The sequence below is a fragment of the Giraffa tippelskirchi genome, chromosome 2 (genome assembly GCF_054371585.1).
Source record: "Giraffa tippelskirchi isolate mGirTip1 chromosome 2, T2T-mGirTip1v1.2.pri, whole genome shotgun sequence".
Classification (NCBI taxonomy): Eukaryota; Metazoa; Chordata; class Mammalia; order Artiodactyla; family Giraffidae; genus Giraffa; species Giraffa tippelskirchi.
The window spans coordinates 125,757,354-125,775,163 of NC_137276.1; the positions used below are offsets into that span (position 1 = coordinate 125,757,354).

Sequence of the window (17,810 nt, forward strand, 5' to 3'; positions counted from 1 at the left end):
CTTGATTTCTCTACTGAGGCTTTCCCATAATAAGGAACACATCATCCTATTAGCCCTTTTTGGTGATATGAACAGTCCCAATAAAGAACAAAAAGCAAAACATATAAAAAGCAACAAGGTGCTGATATGACACATTCACAAAGTATCTCTGAGCAGAAAATTATCCACAGAGCAGGAATGCTACCCCAGAACACTAAAAGACAAATCCGTCTAGGTGCATAGCAGTATCACTCAACTATGTTCAGCCTTAAACCAACTGAGGAAAAGTATAACTATTAATATTATTTCATCAGTAATGGTGGCTCACTAGCAGTTTGAAGAAGTAGAAAGGGGGTCCCTTACAGGGGGTGGAGGGGGTGTATACGATTCCAGAAACACAGTTGTGAATCCCTTCCTCCCTTTCCTGAATGTCATAACCCTTAAAAGTCCCTCACCACTCACCTTGTTGTTGTTCACTAAGTCGTGTCAAACTCTTTTGTGCCCCATGGACTGTAGCCTGCCAGGCTCCTCTGCCCATTCCCAGGCAAGAATACTGGAATGGGTTGCCATTTCCTTCTCAAGGGGATCATCCTGACCCAGAGATTGAACCCTCATCTCCTGCATTGGTAGGCAGATTCTTTACCACTGAGCCACCAGGGAAGCCCCCACCACACACCATAACCTGACATTTACCTTTTGGGAATCTCCTAATGCTAGGAAGATGAGAGAAAGTAGCTGTTTAAACTTCAAAAGACAATCATCCTAAATTCATCCTAAATTCATCATCATTACCAGAATTAAGAACTCTATTACAGTCCCAGTGTTGTTCTTGATATTGGTAATTTTACACTGTTTCTTAGTTTTTAGGAAAGTTAAACAAAAACAAAAAACCAGAAAACAGTACAGGGCCATGTATTATGCTCATGTAGAAAGGGGGAGAAACCTACAGGATTCACAATTTCATACAGGACAAACTTTAAACTCTTACTGGTAGCAACTAAACAATTTGGTCAACAACCTTTAATTTGGTCACAACCTTTCTTTCAGCACCATTTCCCAAAATTAGATGCCACAAACCATTGCTTCAGATATTTGGAACACTGTATGTACTGTCCTGTATCTTTTGGTACTTTCCTGCTTCACTGCATTTTCAGCTGGTTGTTTGGCGGCTTCTGGAGCTTTACTTACCCACATCATGAAATCTTATTCAACAAGGGCAAATGTAAAGCCTGACTCTCATAAGTACTTTTTGAGGACTGGAACTGGCTTCAGTCACAGAAGGCCCTTTGAACTGTCACTTAGCCCACTCACTAATGTTTGAATGGATTAACCCTGTTCCATTCATCAGAAGAGTAGATGAGATAGAAAGTGGGTCTTGGTATAAGAGTAAGGGTAGGAATGGACTAGAAAACATGGAGCTAGAAATCTCAATCTAACAAAAGACAAAAGGAAAATCATAGAGTCAGGCTGGGTTCATGTGTTCACACCAGCCAGACTTTTAAAAAATGTGCACCTGAGTATTATTATGCAAGCACCAAGGTATCCCTAGACTCAGAGTTTTGTTTGCTCTTACACAACAATGTTTATTGGATGAGTTGCCTTTCCCTGCTCACTTCAGAATACTGATCAATTATGACTGCTTTAATGTAATCATTCTGGCTGAGGCTCATGTTAGCAGAACAGATAACTTACCTCGGATCATCTCCCATAATATGATTTCCAGTTCATTAAATAATGGTTCCAACACACACTGTCGAAAGGATTTATAAGCGTACAATAAACCTAACAGCATAATAAATACACTACCTGAAAGAGTGACGATTCCCCTGGGTTGAGGCTCAAACCGCAAGTATTTGTTACAAAAGTCGGCAGATTCAAGGGCCAAAAACAAAACATTGCCCAAAAAGTAGCCGGCTGTTTGGCCCACTGAATTGCAAGTAGAAGCATAACCCACGTTTTCCCGGGATAACATAGTTAACGCCCAACCATCCACAGCGATGTCCTGGGTGGCTGCCAGGAATTCAAACAAAAAGAAAGTCACAGTGAGAGCAACCACGTCGGGGGTTCTGCCATCTGTATTTCCGAGCAAATGGTCCACTTGAGTGGAGAGATATATCATGAAGAATCCCAATATATACTGTGTTGGGACAAGCCAAGATTTGCGACGACCAAAGTTCTTAAAGTAAACCGCATCAACCAACGGGGCCCAGAGCAATTTGAGACTGAAGGGCCAAAAGACAAAACTGAAGAACGCTTGATCTGTATAGCTAACATTTTTGCTCTGCAAAATGAGTGGGATGCTTCCCGCCAAGCCCAGTGGAATGCCCTGAAGTACGTAAAGAAAGAGCAACAACAAAATGCTGCTCAATTCCGCCCGGCAGCTCCGTGGGGTTTTTGAGAAATCAACAGTGCTGATATCCCGAAGAAGAGCTTCTTTGTCCCCTTCCCCGCCCACCACCTCCGGAAGATTATCATCCCAGGAGCCCGGCGGCAGAGGACCACTCTTCAAATCTAGAGAGTGGTTAAAAGTCCCTGGCCGTCGTTGCCGACTGTTGTCCTTGTGGGAGACGGGGGGTGACATATCAGAAACGATGCAGAGCCCCGTTTGAGGGGGGCCGGGGCTGAGCGTCTTGGATCCGTCTAGTCCCAGGTCCAAGGCTGTCGCTCTGGACCGGGGTCTCTATGGCTCAGGGAGCGGGGCAGGGCGCGGGTTGATAAGGGCACTTCTTACTGTGGCCCGCAGAGCTGAAGCCAGGAGCCAGTCCGTTGGCTGGAGGCCCAGGCAAAACCCAGGTAGGTGCCCCTTGGAGCGGCGTCAAGGAGCCTGAAGAAGCCCCCAGAGCAGCCGCGCCGGGGTCTGGGCTTGAGGACGGGGCCGTGGTGCTGCTATGGAAACGGGCCCCTGGCTGCGGCGAGGCCAAACGGCCAGTCCCGCCGACCCACGGGCCTCTCTCGCCGTCACCAAAGCAGCAAACAGCACTTTCTCCACCGGACACCATAGACATCTGATAACTTCCTGTCTAGAGCTTCAGGAAGTGGTCCTAGTCTCAAATAAGTCCTGAACCCGCCTCCAGGGCAAGCCAATCAAGACACGCTCTCGTGGCCGAGTTCGGAAACAATGCTCAGTAGGAACCTGAAGCCCCAGTGGCCGAGACCTCTTGGGAGGATTAACGCGAACGCACCGTGCAGCCGGGGCGGGGCATCGCTTGAGCTCCGGAACTGTGAGCGCATGCGACGGTATGGAAAGCGTGGTTCTCGGTCATTGGGCCCCTGCAGGCACGTGAGGGCGGATTCAGCTAGGCCTTTGCCGATAGCCAAAGGTTTCTACGGTGCAACCTCTGATTCAGAGAGGGCGACTCAGAGAGGGTTTGTCACTAAGCTCAGTTCAGTTTAGTCGCTCAGTCGTGTCCGACTCTTTGCGACCCCATGGACTGCAGAACGCCAGGCCTCTGTCCGTCACTAACTCCCGGGGCTTGCTCAAACTCCTGTCCATCCAGTCGGTTACGCGAGCCAACCATCTCATCCTCTGTCGTCCCCTTCTGCCTTCAACCTTTCCCAGCATCAGGGTCTCTTCCAATGAACCAGTTCTTCGCATCAGGTGGCCAAAGTATTGGAGCTTCAGCTTAAGCATCAGTCCTTCCAATGAATATTCAGGACTGATTTAGTCACTAGGCTGGAGGTGGGCAAAGTCCAAACAATGGCTGGGTATTTTGTGATGCTCCTGCTTTCGTGGGCCGGATAGAAACAGTGAGGAGGAGGACTGAGTTTATGGAATTTGCTTAGCAGGCAGAGACGCTTTGTGCCCTCCAAAGGATAAAAAAAGAGTCCTGGCTAAAAGTCTAAGCGCTTCCTTACAGTACCTACCTCCTTATTCCTGGAATGAATGAAACTGCTCAAGGCGCGCTAGCTTTCTTCGTAGTCTGTTTTTCAAAGTGGAGGAAGAAGTTTAGGGGAACTGGTGTCTGGATAACTAATTAAATTGGATATACTGGAATGATAAGATTTCCTTATCGTTCTATTTTTTAGTTACTGTAAAAGATCTAGTAAAAACCAAATATTAAAATTTTGTTTCTTGTTAACAGGTGTGCGTTATTGAAATGATCACGGAGAACTTAATCTTGAGCAACCTGTAGCGCCTATTTGCAGGGCAGGAAGAGAAACGCAGACGTGGAACACCGGTGGTAGCCACAGGGGGCAAGGGGAGGGGGGATGAATTGGGAGATTAAGTTTTACATAAATACTCTATCATGTGAAGTAGGAACTTGGTGTATAGTACAGGGAACTCTGCTCTGTGCTCCCTGAAGACTAAAGTGGGTAGGATGGGGTCGGGTGGCGAGGGGAGGAGGTCCAAGAGAGAGAGGATATACGTATACATATAGCCGATTCATTTCTTCCTACAGTGGTAACTTAATGTTGTAAAGCAATTATACTCCAATAAAAAAGTAGGTTACATATAAAAAAAACCCACAAAACTTAAATCCTAAAATTAAAGAGGGATTTCCCTGGTGGTCTAGTGGTTAGGGCTCTGGACTTTCACTTGAGTGACCCAGGTTTGTTCCCTGGGCTGGGAACTAAGATCTGGTAAGCCCCATGGCTTGGCCAGAAAGAAAAATGTATAATTCAAGATAAACATACCAAACCTTAGAGCATCTTATTGTTGGCCTCTTCCATATACAAATGTTGAAATTTTGATAACTTTATCTCAAAATTATTCAGGGAAAAAAGTTTGGATTCCTGAAGATGGACGTTAAATTTGAATTAAAAAGTTACACATTTATTAAATGTAACCTAGAGTTTACACATGAAACCAAGCTATACAAATAATGCATTTCTGAAGACTGACATTCTGTAATGTTTTGGGAAAGTTTTGGCAGAGATGATAGTTCTTAGGCGAAATTCCATTTGTGAGCATCAAAGGTCTATGTACTTGCTGAGGATTTTTTTTAAAGTACTTAGGCATATTAAAAGTAAATACTTGCTGAATAGTGAATTATGTAATAGAAAGTTTAATACTAAGCTAGTAAGTATGTAATGGAAATAATTTCTATTTCGAGACTAATTTTATAACATATTACAAATTCCCATTCATATTGTCAGCATCCATTTAGATTTACATATTGCAGAATAGCTGTCTGTGTGTGTGTGCTTTTTATCTTGCCCATAAGTTCTTGGTACAATCATGATTAAATTCTATTCAGTTTTTATATGGTTAGAGAATTTCCTTCATTATTTTTAAGAAACAGGATGTATAGGTAAACCGAATCCTTGCATGTTCAAAAAATGTAGTTGTTGACTTCCAACTTCTACTATTACTGATAAGGAAGAAATAGTCACCTGATTTTATTTCTTTTGTAAATAGCTTGTTCTTTCTGTCTGATACTTAAGATTTTTTTCCTAATTTCTAGATCTGTCTTTTAAAAACTAAATCATAATCTTTTCTGGTTATATTCATTATCTATTGATGAGTAACATATTACTGCAAAACTTAGCACTTTAAAAGAGTAAACATTTTATCTCACAGTTGTTGGCTAGGAGTTCAGAAATGGTTTAGCTGGGTGCTTCCAGCTTGGTATCTCTCACGGGGTTGCAGTGAGATGTCAGCTGGGCCTTCAGTCATCTGAACACTTGACTGGGGCTGGAGAATCCATTTCCGAGATGGCACGCTCATATGGCCGTTGGAAGGAGGCCCCAGTTCCTTGCCATGTGAAGCTCCCTGTAACACTGATGAGATAGTTTTCCAACATGGTGGTTCGTCTCCTGCAGAGCAGGTGGTCTAAGAGAAAGAGGAAGGAAGAAGTTACAATACTTTTATGACTCAGTCTCAAATGTCACCTACTGTCACTTGTTTTTAAATCTCTACTAAATTCCATTCATCAGAAGCAAGTCATAAAGTCCAGCCAACACTCAAGGGAAGGAGAATAAAGCTCCACCTCTTGAAGGGAGACTTCCCTGGGGCTCAGGCGGTAAAGTGTTCTTGAAGGGAAGCATGTCAAAGGATTTGTAAACATAGTTTAATCTGTCACACTGGGAATCAGTAAATCATTTCAATCTGAAGATAAAAATCTTCCAGTTCAGTGATGTTTTCTTGTATTATTAAAAACAAATGACATGTAATAATTTATCTGTAGATTTTTAAGTGTTTTAAAAATTGAGACATTCTCATGAAGGAAAGGTGCAATTTGGGCTTAATTCAGGTGTAGGTACCAATAGAAGGACTTTGATGTATTATAAATCATTTGAATTATAATTTGCTGTTGTATTTGTCATCTACCCCCTAAATCCTATAGGTTGCAGAGTTAATATTAACTGTAGTTACATATATTAAGTAGTTATATATTAATTTATAACTCTACTTATATTATCATTGTTAATATAACTAACCTCAACATACCAACTCTGTAATACCTACACCTACTCTGATACTGTATTCAGTACCTCTGATACCGATATTGTTACTGTTACTGATGTTTCCTAGAGCCTCAAAGAAACTCCAGGAACGTCAAGGGTAAAAAACATAGACTACTGAAATATGCTATAGACCAATTATTTTCTTAGATATTCAGATGCCATAACAAAATATACTGAAGTCCATTAGGCCAAGAAATTCAATAGCAATCAGTACTAGTAGATTATTATAAACAAAAAATTTGTGTCTTGTTAATGTAAGCCCTCAGAACTATTCTTGTGTGTACAGATGGCCTTCGTGTACTTATTACATCAACTGTGACCTGTAGTGTGGACAAGTCATCCTGCATTTCTAAGTAGTCAAAACAAATCTCTTAGTAACATATTGTTTTTTAAAGTCCAGTAAACTTACCAGGAGGGATCCAGACATAGGTGTCTACACTGACTAGAAGTTTCTATTCTAAAACATGTGGTCATACTGACTGTGACTCACAGGCACACAGAAGCACAAACCAAGAAGTCCAACAACTAATATTAATTTGTTGTCTAAAATAATCCAAAATAATACAATTGCTCCTGACTATTTTCAGGCAACCAATAGAGCCATACAATAGCTAATACATCTTGAACCCATCAAAAAGAAAAGATGAAATGATTACTCTTTTTTTTAAGGCCACTTGGTTACCTAAAGTTGATCAAACTGATCTTTGATACTTAGTCCCCTGATTAGGTACAGGCTAGCTAAAAAATTAAATACAAAATAGTTTCTAAACATCTCATGATATTTATGATTGTCCTCATTATTCCATTTTCCACAATCTGCCAGAGGTTTAAACGTTATAGCATGGCTATCCAGATCTGACATTCAAATGATAATACTGAATCAAAGAGTCCAAAGCCGTCTTGGTCAATTCCTTTCATTTAGAAGCTGAATTCTGACCAAAAGCATGTTGAGGGTGAGGGATGGGTCAGGAAATTCTGATATAGAATATGGTGCAATTTTGGTGTAAGTAAGGTGTAATATAATGCCAGATATTATGTATAGTAAGCCAGCTGGTCATACATAATGTATACTTCACGTTAAGTATCTAAACTCTTGAGGCTTTTTAGAGGTTCCAACCCTAATCTTAAAAACATTTATTGTCTTCCCTCAACTTGATATGGCAGTTTTAAAACATAGCTTCCAAATTCTTTATCACTTCTCCCTTTGAGAAGTAGAATCTATGTCCCTTTCCTTGAATCTATGCTCTGTGAACAATAGAATACAGGTTAAGTGATGCTGGAATAATTTCCAGGCTCAAGTCTTAAGGAACTGGTAGTTTTTACTTTCTGTCTCTTGAGATAATCACTCTTAGAATTGAATTCCATGCACTAAGGGAAGGACCACCTGGAAGGGAACTAAGGCTCATGGCTCTCAGTTTTGGCTGAGCTCCCACTCAACAGCATCAACTTGCCAGCCCTGTGTGTGAGCCATCTTGAAAGTGAATCTTCCAGCCCCAGGTTGAGCTGCCCTTGCTGCCATCACATGGAACAGAGGCAAGTCTTCCCCGCTAAAGTGAAACAAGTGGAAGTGTTAGTTGCAGCAGCAGCAGCAGTTAGTTGCTCAGTCGTTTTGACTCTTTGCGACCCCATGGACTGTAACCTGCATCTCCTGCATTGCGGGTGGATTCTTTAATGTCTGAGCCACCAGGGATGTCCACAGCTAAGTCATGCCCAAATTGTTGTTTACTCATCATAAGGCCTTGTGGTAGTCTTCCTGCCTGACAAACTGAGACATTTTCCTACACATCTGGGAGCACTCCCCCACCAGGCTCAGCAAATGTGGAGCAACTGTCACCACTACTATGAAAATAAGGCCACTACTGCGGGGGACTTTCAGCCAATACTATCGAGAGCAGCTGCTCTTTTTACATACTGAGGGCCCCTTACTCACTTCTGTTAAGTGAGTAGAGAGTAAAAGGGAGTAAAACTCCCTTTTCTTTGGGAAACTGGCCTTCCTTGATTGGTATGTTCTGATAAAGCTAGTAAAACTGCCAATGTAAAACCCTCCTGAAGGTAGCCATAATCCTTTATTGCCTTCAATTGCCCCACTCCATCCTCCATTACTTACAGTTGAATAATCTTAAGTGTGAACACAGGGTCTACACTAGGCCTGTCAGAGTCTGTTGTGTGGATTTGCTAAAATTTACCAACCAGGCTCATATTTATAACACTGATGACCATTTAGCCTTCTGGTTTGATGATTTGTTTTCCCAAAACTCCCCCAAATACATATGTAAAATGTAAAATATATATCAATATTATCAATGGGTATAAATATGTAAATATAAAACACATATATTTTACAAGTTAAATTTCTGGGTCAAAATAAATATTTAAAATGTAATATATTGCCAAATAGTCCCCCAAAAAGTTTATACTAATGCATAATGTTTAGCTGTGATTAATTGCATCTGTTTGCCCCTCATCAACCTTTGTATTTCAAACTTGTCAGTGTACACCAATATGAGAGCACCAAAATGTGATGCTATTTTAATTGTTTTCTATTAATCATAAAACATATGTTCACCTTGGGAACTCCCTGGCTATCTAGTGAATTGAACCCCCCAAAGGTCAGGGTTCAATCCATGGTCGAGGAATCCAAAAGCAAAGGACAACAAAAAAACATATTTTTATATCGATTTTTAAAAAATTTTATTTCTTTTTTCCTATAACTTGGGGCTGAAGTTCTCAAAAACAAGATATTAATTACACCAAAAAAGTTACTTATAACATTATTATATTACTGATATTTACTTTTAAAAATTATTTATTTAGTTGTAGCATGTGGGATCTTGTTCCCTGACCAGGGATTGAACCCAGCCCCTTATATTGGGAGTGAGGAGTCTTAGCCACTGGACCACCAGGGAAATTCCCTGTTATTTACTTTTGCCAACAAAAAAAATGTTACTCACCATCTGATTCTACAAGAATGAAGTCCCTAGCCACTGCAGTTGCTGACCTTTGACACACCCTGAAAGGAGTTCAGGGTGAAGATCAAGAATGAGGCACTCTATGCTCGGGAAAACGGGCAGAACAGACCTTCTCATAGTAAGCTATTTTCAGGAGAAGATTTTATGACCCAAATTTCTTGCATGTTCTCATATCTAGAAAAGCACTAAAATCATTAAAGGAAACATCAGCTCCTCCTGACTAGCAGCAACCTTCTACTCGGATGTTTACTCGATTGCATATACTTTGCCAAAATCACATATACACTGATCTCTCCCTTACCTCTTCCTAGTGTGGTTCATCAGAACTCTGAGCGACTGTCTCCTGGGCTCTAGTCTTCAATAAGTTCCCAAATAGAACTGAACTCACAGCTCTCACATTATGCTTTCTTTATTTTTTCAGTTGACACTATCAATTTTTATTCCTTTGCTGGTATCCTGTTTTTCCATTTGGAAGCTTGTGGAGTTTTCCTTTGTTTTTGGAGTTCAGAATTTTCACCATGTATGTTTTTCTATTAATCTTATTCAACATTTATTAGGTCTTTTTGAACAAAGTTTAGAATTTTTCATGAGTTTAGGGAAATTTTCTTTTATAATGTATTTGATTTTTCCTTTCTTTCTTTCCTCTTCATTAACTCCTCCTGGAAATCCAGTTGTCTACTGGATTTATCTCTTTAGCCTTCTTGTTACTGAAAGTAGAGTCTGGGTGCTCGCTGCTCGAAAGCCAGTAAAGAAGCCAGATTGGTGAAAAGAAAAATTTGCTTTCTTTCAGACAACCAGGGTAGTGGTCGGGGAGGAGACACATGTCTGTCCAAAGGCCGACTCTGCCTGTCCTCAACAATCGGGACAAGAGCTGTTACAGACAGAGGGAGGGGGCTCCAGGCAGAAACAGCACAGTCAGCTCAGACAGTCACCTTACAATTGGTCATTCGTGGTCTGACCAGAGTTGTCTTGATAATTTTAAGTACAGTTACTCTTCAGTTCAGGGTCAGTTTGTTTCCATTTCTTTGTGGTCGATTCTTGGAATTGTGGCAGCTTATATCGTGGCTACAGTCTGGTCATCATGTAGTTAACATCTCACTTGGTGGAGGTTTTCAGTATCGATAAGACAGCTCATGGGATATGGCTCAGAATATTATCTGCAGCCCTTGAGAAAGAACTAAAGGTCCTTGATCTTGCTTATTGACTAAACTATTATTGTTTTGTCCTATCTGACTGGTTTTCTTTGCTTTTGCATTTTCTCACTTCTCTGATTAAATTTATTCTTTGGCTAAAGTTTTTCCACAGACCAAAGGCAAGCAGAGGACATGCATGGGGGTGGGGGCAGCAAGGACCATAGGGTCCTGCTCCATTTCATTCTCCCACAATGTTCCCTTTTCTTTTTGCTTTATGTTACTAGAAACTTCCAAACTAGGTCTATCCAAAACAAAAGGGAATTATATAATCAAAATGTGTGCATTTTGCCAGGGATTAGGGAGAGGGAGGAATGAATAAGGGGAGCACAGATGATGCTTGGTAGAGTGAAACTACTCTGTATGATAGTGTAATAATAGTTATATGTCACTATGTATTTGCCCAAACCCATAGAATGTGTGACACCAACATGAACTATGAACTGTGGGTGACAGTGATATGTCACAAATGTACCACTCTGTGGGCAATGTTGATTATGGGGGATACTATGCATGTGTGGGGCAGGGGCATGTAGGAAATATATTTGTGTTCTGCTCAATTTAGCTGTGAAAAAGTAAGCCTGTTTTAAAAAACTGTGCATTTCAAAATGATGTAAACTTATCTCATTAGGAAAATGACTATAAAAAGCTATTTGCATGGGGATTGGGAAGGATGAAGGTTTGATAAATTAAGAATGGTAGATTACCAATAACTACTGATGTTTGGTAATACTGAAATTCATTATACCATTCTGTTTATTTCATACATGTTCAAGATTCTATGTAATGAAAAGTAAGAAAAACAAAACAAAGAAAACATTGGTTAACTAATGTTCTGCTCCAAAATCACTGCAGACAGTGAAGACAGCCATGAAATTAAAAGACACTTGCTGCTAGGAAAAAAAGCTGACAAACCTAGACAGCGTATTGAAAATCACTTTGCCAACAAAGGTCTACCTAATCAAAGCTATGGTTTTCCCAGTAGTCATTTACAGATGTGAGAATTAATCATAAAGAAGGCTGAGCACTGAAGAACTGATGCTTTTGAACTATGGTGCTGGAGAAGACTCAAGAATCCCTTGGACTACCAGGAGATTCAAACCAGTCAGTCCTAAAGGAAATCAACCCTGAATATTCATTCGAAGGACTGGTGCTGAAGCTCCAATACTTTGGCCACCGGATGCAAAGAGCCAACTCATTGGAAAAGATTCTAGTGCTGGGAAAGATTGAGGGCAGGAGGAGAAGGGGGCGACAGAGGATGAGATGGTTGGATGGCATCACCAACTTAATCGACATGAGTTTGAGCAAACTCTGGGAATTAGTGAAGGACAGGGAAGCCTGCCGTGCTGTGGTCCATGGGGTCTCAAAGGGTTGGACATGACTGTCCAAAGGGTTGGACAGCAACAAGTGTTCTGCTATTTGGTCTGTTTCAGAAAACAAAAACGAACTGAGAAAGAACTTTACTAGAAGGATATTGATGGCCTTGCAGAATCAATGGAAGACTGGGAGACCGACCTGAGGAAAAACACAGAAACCACTGCAGTGTTGGACAACAGGATTTATAGCTATGGATTTTCAGGAAAGTTTTCAAAAAACTGCTCCACTCCCAGGCCTTTGGTCTTTGAGCTTCAAATTTTTCCTGGGTTCTATTAAGAAATTAATACCGCCATCTAGTGGTCTCTTCCTAAAACTGTGTGTGGTTGCAGATTTCTTACCTTTTCATTCATATGATAGTGAACTGGAGTCTTCTGTATCTTCCTCAGAATTTTTTTTTTTGTTGTTTCCTCAGAATTTTTAATTGCTTTTTTTGGCGGGGACGGGGAGGAGTAAAATTTTAGTGGACAGTTCTATGAGTCTTGACAAATATGAGCCATTTTCCACAAATAGTTGGATAACCACAACCACCATCAAGACATGGAATAGTTTTATCACTCTGAAAACTTCTCTGGGCTCATTTGAAATCAGCCTCCCCACCCAGCCCCTAGCCCCTGGAAAACATCGATGTGTTTGTTTGTTTGCTTTTAATAATTTTATTTATTTATTTTTGGGCTTCCCTGGTGGCTCAGTGGTAAAGAATCTGCCTGCCAATGCAGGGGACACGAGTTTGATCCCTGATCCTGCACGATCCCACATGCAATGGAGCAACTAAGCCCATGTGCCTGGCCTGTTGATCATGTGCTGGAGAGCCCACGTGCCACAACTAGTGATGCTCACACGCCTAGAGCCAGTGCTCCACAACAAGAGAAGTCAGCACAATGAGAAGCCAGCGCACCACAACTAGAGAGTATTCCCCCACTCTCCGCAACTAGAGAAAGCCCACACAGCAATGAAGACCCAGCATAGCCATAAAGAAAGAAATATTTTTTAATGTATATATTTACTTTTGGCTGCACTGGGTCTTCATTGCTGTGCAGGATTTTCTTTAGTTGTAGCGAGTGGGGGCTACTCTCTAGTTGTGGTGGGCAGGCTTCTTGTTGCGGTGGTTTCTCTTGTTGCAGAGCATGGGCTCCAGAGCACATGGGCTTCAGTAGTTGTGGCTCCTGGTCCCTAGAGCACAGGTTCAATAGTTGTGGTGCTTAGTTGCTCTGAGACATGTGGGATTTTCCTCATCAGGGATGGAACTCACATCTCCTGAACTGGCAGGAGGATTCTTTACCACCAGGGAAGATCCTCTGATATGTTTTTAATCCCTATAGTTTCACTTTTCCAAAATGTCAATTAAATGGAATCATACCATATGTAGCCTTTAAGTCTGATTTCTTTCAATCCACATAATGCACTGGGATTCATCCATGTTGTTGCCTGTATTATAGTTCCTTTCTGTGTACCTCCCCCTACCCCCGCTTTTTTTTTTTTCTGAGTAACATTTCACTGTATGAATGTACCAGTATGTGTTTATCCATTCACTAGTTCGAAAACATTTGGATTATTTTCAGATTTTGGCAATAAAGTCACTATAAACCCTTGCATACATGTTCTTATGTAAATAAAGTTTTCATTTCTTGTGGGCAATTACCTAGGATAGGATTGCTGAGTTGTATGCTATGTGTATGGAGAGGGCAATGGCACCCCACTCCAGTACTCTTGCCTGGAAAATCCCATGGACGGAGGAGCCTGGAAGGCTGCAGTCCATGGGGTCTCTAAGAGTCGGACATGACTGAGCGACTTCACTTTCACTTTTCCCTTTCATGCACTGGAGAAGGAAATGGCAACCCACTCCAGTCTTCTTGCCTGGAGAATCCCAGGGACGGCGGAGCTTGCTGGGCTGCCATCTATGGGGTTGCACAGAGTCAGACACGACTGAGGTGACTTAGCAGCAGCAGCATGCTATGTGTATGGGCTTCCTTGGTGGCTCAGATTGTAAAGAATACACCTACAATGCGGGAGAACTAGGTTCGATTCCTGGGTGGGGAAGATCCCCTGGAGGAAGGCATGGCAACTCACTCCAGTATTCTTGCCTGGAGAATCCCCATGGATAGTGGAGCCTGGCAGGCTGCAGTCCATGGGGTTGCAAAGAGTTAGACCTGACTGAGCAACTAAGCATAGCACAGCATGCGATGTGTATATTTAACTTTACAAGAAACTGCCAGTGTTTTTAAAGTAGTTGTGTCACTTTGCACTCCTGTCAGAAACATTTTTTCTCTGCTTATTACCTTCTACCTATTTATCCAATATTGCCATACTTTACTTAAAATTTTTTCTTCTCTCATTTTATGGAATTTCAGAAGGTTGGGGAAATGACACCAAAATATTTAAAATAGCATATCATGTTTATTAACTATCTATACTGCCTATTTTGGGCTTCCCAGGTGGCCCAGTGGTAAAGAATCCATGTGTCAATGCAGGGTTCCATCCCTGGATCAGGAAGATACCCTGGAGAAGGAAATGGCTACCCCCTCCAGTATTCTTGCCTGGAAAAGCCCACAGACAGAGGAGCCTGGCAGGCTACAGTCCATGGGGTCGCAAAAGTGTTGGACACAACTTATCAAACAACAACAACTGTCTATTTTGTGAATTTTGTCTGCACCTTTCTCACTCAGGTCTTGGTAATTTTTATTTTATTTATTATAATGTGCTGCATATATTTTAGAAATTAATATACCTGTTCTCTGCTGTTAAAATTTTCCTACTTGTTGTCATGTTCTAATGTACATGGTTTTAAAAATTAGGACAGAGAATATAGTGAAAAGTCAAAGTGCTAGCCACTCAGTCGTGTCTGACTCTTTATGACCCCAAGGACTGTAACCAGTCAGGCTCCTCTGTCCATGGAATTATCCAGGCAAGAATACTGGAGTGGGTTGCCATTCCCTTCTCCAGGGGATTTTTCCAACCCAGGATTTGAACCCAGGTCCCCCACATTGCAGACAGAGTCTTTATTAGTTGGGTACCCACAATTTGCTAGGCAGTGGAAGTGATGAAATTCCAGCTGAGCTATTTCAAATCCTAAAAGATGATGCTGTGAAAGTGCTGCACTCAATATGCCAGCAAATTTGGAAACCTCAGCAAAGGCCACAGGACCGGAAAAAGTCAGCTTTCATTCCAATCCCAAAGAAGGGCAATGCCAAAGAATGTTCAAACTACTGCACAATTATGCTCATTTCACATGCCAGCAAGGTAGAAGAATTGATGCTTTTGAACTGTGGTGTTGGAGAAGACTCTTGAGAGTCTCTTGGACTGCAAGGAGATCCAACCAGTCAATCCTAAAGGAAATCAGTCCTGAATATTCATTGGAGGGACTGATGCTGAAGCTGAAACTCCAATACTTTGGCCACCTGATGTGAAGAACTGACTCATTGGAAAAGATTCTAATGCTGGGAGAGATTGAGGGCAGGAGGAGAAGGGGACGACAGAGAATGAGATGGTTGGATGGCATCACTAACTGGATGGATATGATTTTGAGTAAGCTCTGGGAGTTGGTGATGGACAGGGAAGCCTGGCGTGCTACAGTCCATGGGGTCGCAAAGATTCGGACATGACTGAGCGACTGAACTGAACTAAATGTATCACAATGAGCATATAATGAGGCTCAAGCTCCATTGGAAGTCAAATCTGCCATCTGGGACCTAGTTGGTTTTACTCGGTTTTGTCATGTCCTATGGCTATGTCATTCTTCTAAAGGTTGTACCCTGCTCTCTTTTGTCCTGTTTCAGATTCAGGCTCTGAATGTAGAGCTTGTTATTAAGAAAATGTAGGAATTTAAAAACAGCAAACTATTGGTTACAAATTAAGCCCATAATATATGTGAAACTGAGATCCTTTAAAACCAAGTTCCCCTGCCAAATTTATGATTAACCTCTCTACCCAAAACTTGATTCCCTTTCTTGTCCCATTCCTGATCCCCTTCAAGATTGAGGAGTATTAAAGAAAAGGAGGGGTTGAAACTGAGCAGGATCCTGGGGGCCCTCCCAAGTATGGTACAAAGTCCCTTCATGTCCCCAGTTCTTTCTTGTAGGAAAAAAAAAAAGCTTTGTCCTCCTAGGCCTTCCCTGAATTCCAAAGAGCAGACTCAAGCAGTTACTAATTAAGGAAGTGAAGGAAACAAAGGAAAAGCAATCAAGAAACAATGTTCAGCAATAAAGCTGTTTTAGGTAACAATCTGACACATATTTTCAGTTGTTCTGCAGGAACTAAGACCCCTACCAAGGCAGAGGATTGTGATTACCTTTTGAGCACAAGAACCAGACCCCAGACTGGTGGAACCAGAAAGTTGATGATCCAGATTCCTGAAAACACCTGTTACCACCAACCAATCAGAAGAAAGGCATGTACTCTGCAGCTCTCACCCTAAATGTGGCCTTTAATAATCTTCCCTGAAAGCCATAGGGAAGTTCGGGTTCTTTGAGCATGGTGGTGGTGGTTCAGTCCCTAAGTGGTGTATGACTCTTGGTGACCCCATGGACTGTAGCCTGCCAGGCTTCTCTGTCCATGGGATTTTCCAGCAAGAATACTGGAGTGGGTTGCCATTTCCTTCTCCAGGCTTTGAGCATGCGTTTCCTGTTTTCTTTGGATGGCGTCTGCAATAAACACTGTACTTTCCTTTACCATAACTCAGTGTTATAAATTGCCCCTACTGTGTGGCAGGTGAGTAGCCCCAAGTTCAGTAACACATGTACTTGTATAAGTATTATGATGCCTATTGCCAGAACTCTAAATTCATGGACATTATAAAAGGTGATTTTTATATACTTAAACAGCTTAAAGTCCTAAATTTTAAAATTCCATGTAAAGTGTTATCATCAGTTATACAAAAAGTATAAGTACGAAAGCATACTACATTCCAAAACCTGAAGAGCTTCATTTTCTTCACCCTCACTGTGAGCTATTTTCTGAGTTACCGTGTTTCATCCTTATATTTTCAGTTTTTAATATATGAACACTCCAACAACAGCATTATTCACAATAGCCAAGATGTGGAAGCAACCCAAATGCCCATGGACAGTTAAATGGATAAACAGTTATACATATATATTTTTCATATAAAATATAATTTTATTCAGTCTTAAAAAGGAAGGAAATTCTTTCACATGCTACAACATGGTTGAAACTTGAGGACATTATGCTAAGTGAAATAAGCTGGTCACAAAAAGACAAATACTGTATGATTTCACTTATATGAGGTATTTAAAGTAGTCACATTCATAGAAACAAAAAATGCAATGGTGCCTTTCAGAGGCTGAGACGGGGAAGAAATGGGATGTTGGTTTTTGCAAAATGAAAAAGTTATGGAGGTCTCTCTGTTGCACAACAATGTGAATATGCTTAGCACTACTGAATTGTACATTTAAAGATGGTTAAGATGGTAAATTTTATGTTATGTAGTTTTTAAAACCATTGTGCTGTGCTTAGTCACTCAGTCGTGTCCAACTCTTTGTGACCCCACAGACTGTAGCCTGCCAGGCTTTTCTGTCCATGGGGTTCTCCAGGCAAGAATACTGGAGTGGTTTGCCATGCCCTCCTCCAAGGGATTTTCTCAACCCAAGGATTGAAGCCAGGTCTCCTGCATGGCAGGCTGATCCTTTACCATCTGAGCCACCAGGGAAGCCCAAGAATACTGGAGTAGGTAGCCTATTCCTTTTCCAGGAGAAATTCCTGATGGAAGAATAGAACACGGGTAGAACACGGGTAGAACACGGGTCTCCTGCATTGCAGGCGGATTCTTTACCAGCTAAACATTCTTTACCAGCCAAGGATTCTTTACCAGGTGAGCTACCTGGGAAGCCCTTTAAAACCACAATTAAATACATAAACAAAGGCTTCCCGGGTG

The 17,810-nt window shown here is 41.5% G+C and overlaps 1 protein-coding gene and 1 long non-coding RNA gene across 5 annotated transcripts in view; one reads left to right on the forward strand and one right to left on the reverse strand.

Annotated features, from left to right (window-relative positions):
- SLC33A1 (solute carrier family 33 member 1) overlaps positions 1-2,986 on the reverse strand; it is a 33,794-nt gene extending 30,808 nt beyond the window's left edge. For all 4 annotated transcript variants that reach the window (XR_014076889.1, XR_014076890.1, XM_081570593.1 and 1 more), the window contains exon 1: positions 1,786-2,986. Coding sequence is in view for 2 of the 4 variants with exons in the window: in XM_081570593.1 (XP_081426719.1) it covers positions 1,786-2,560 (775 nt within the window). In the remaining 2 variants the exon portion in view is untranslated. The remainder of the gene's footprint in view (positions 1-1,785) is intronic.
- Positions 2,883-16,593, forward strand: LOC145538485 (uncharacterized). The gene is made up of 3 exons (XR_014076891.1): positions 2,883-3,216; positions 4,062-4,160; positions 16,160-16,593. It is a non-coding gene; the product is annotated as an uncharacterized LOC145538485 (long non-coding RNA).
- Positions 16,594-17,810: the final 1,217 nt, after the last annotated feature.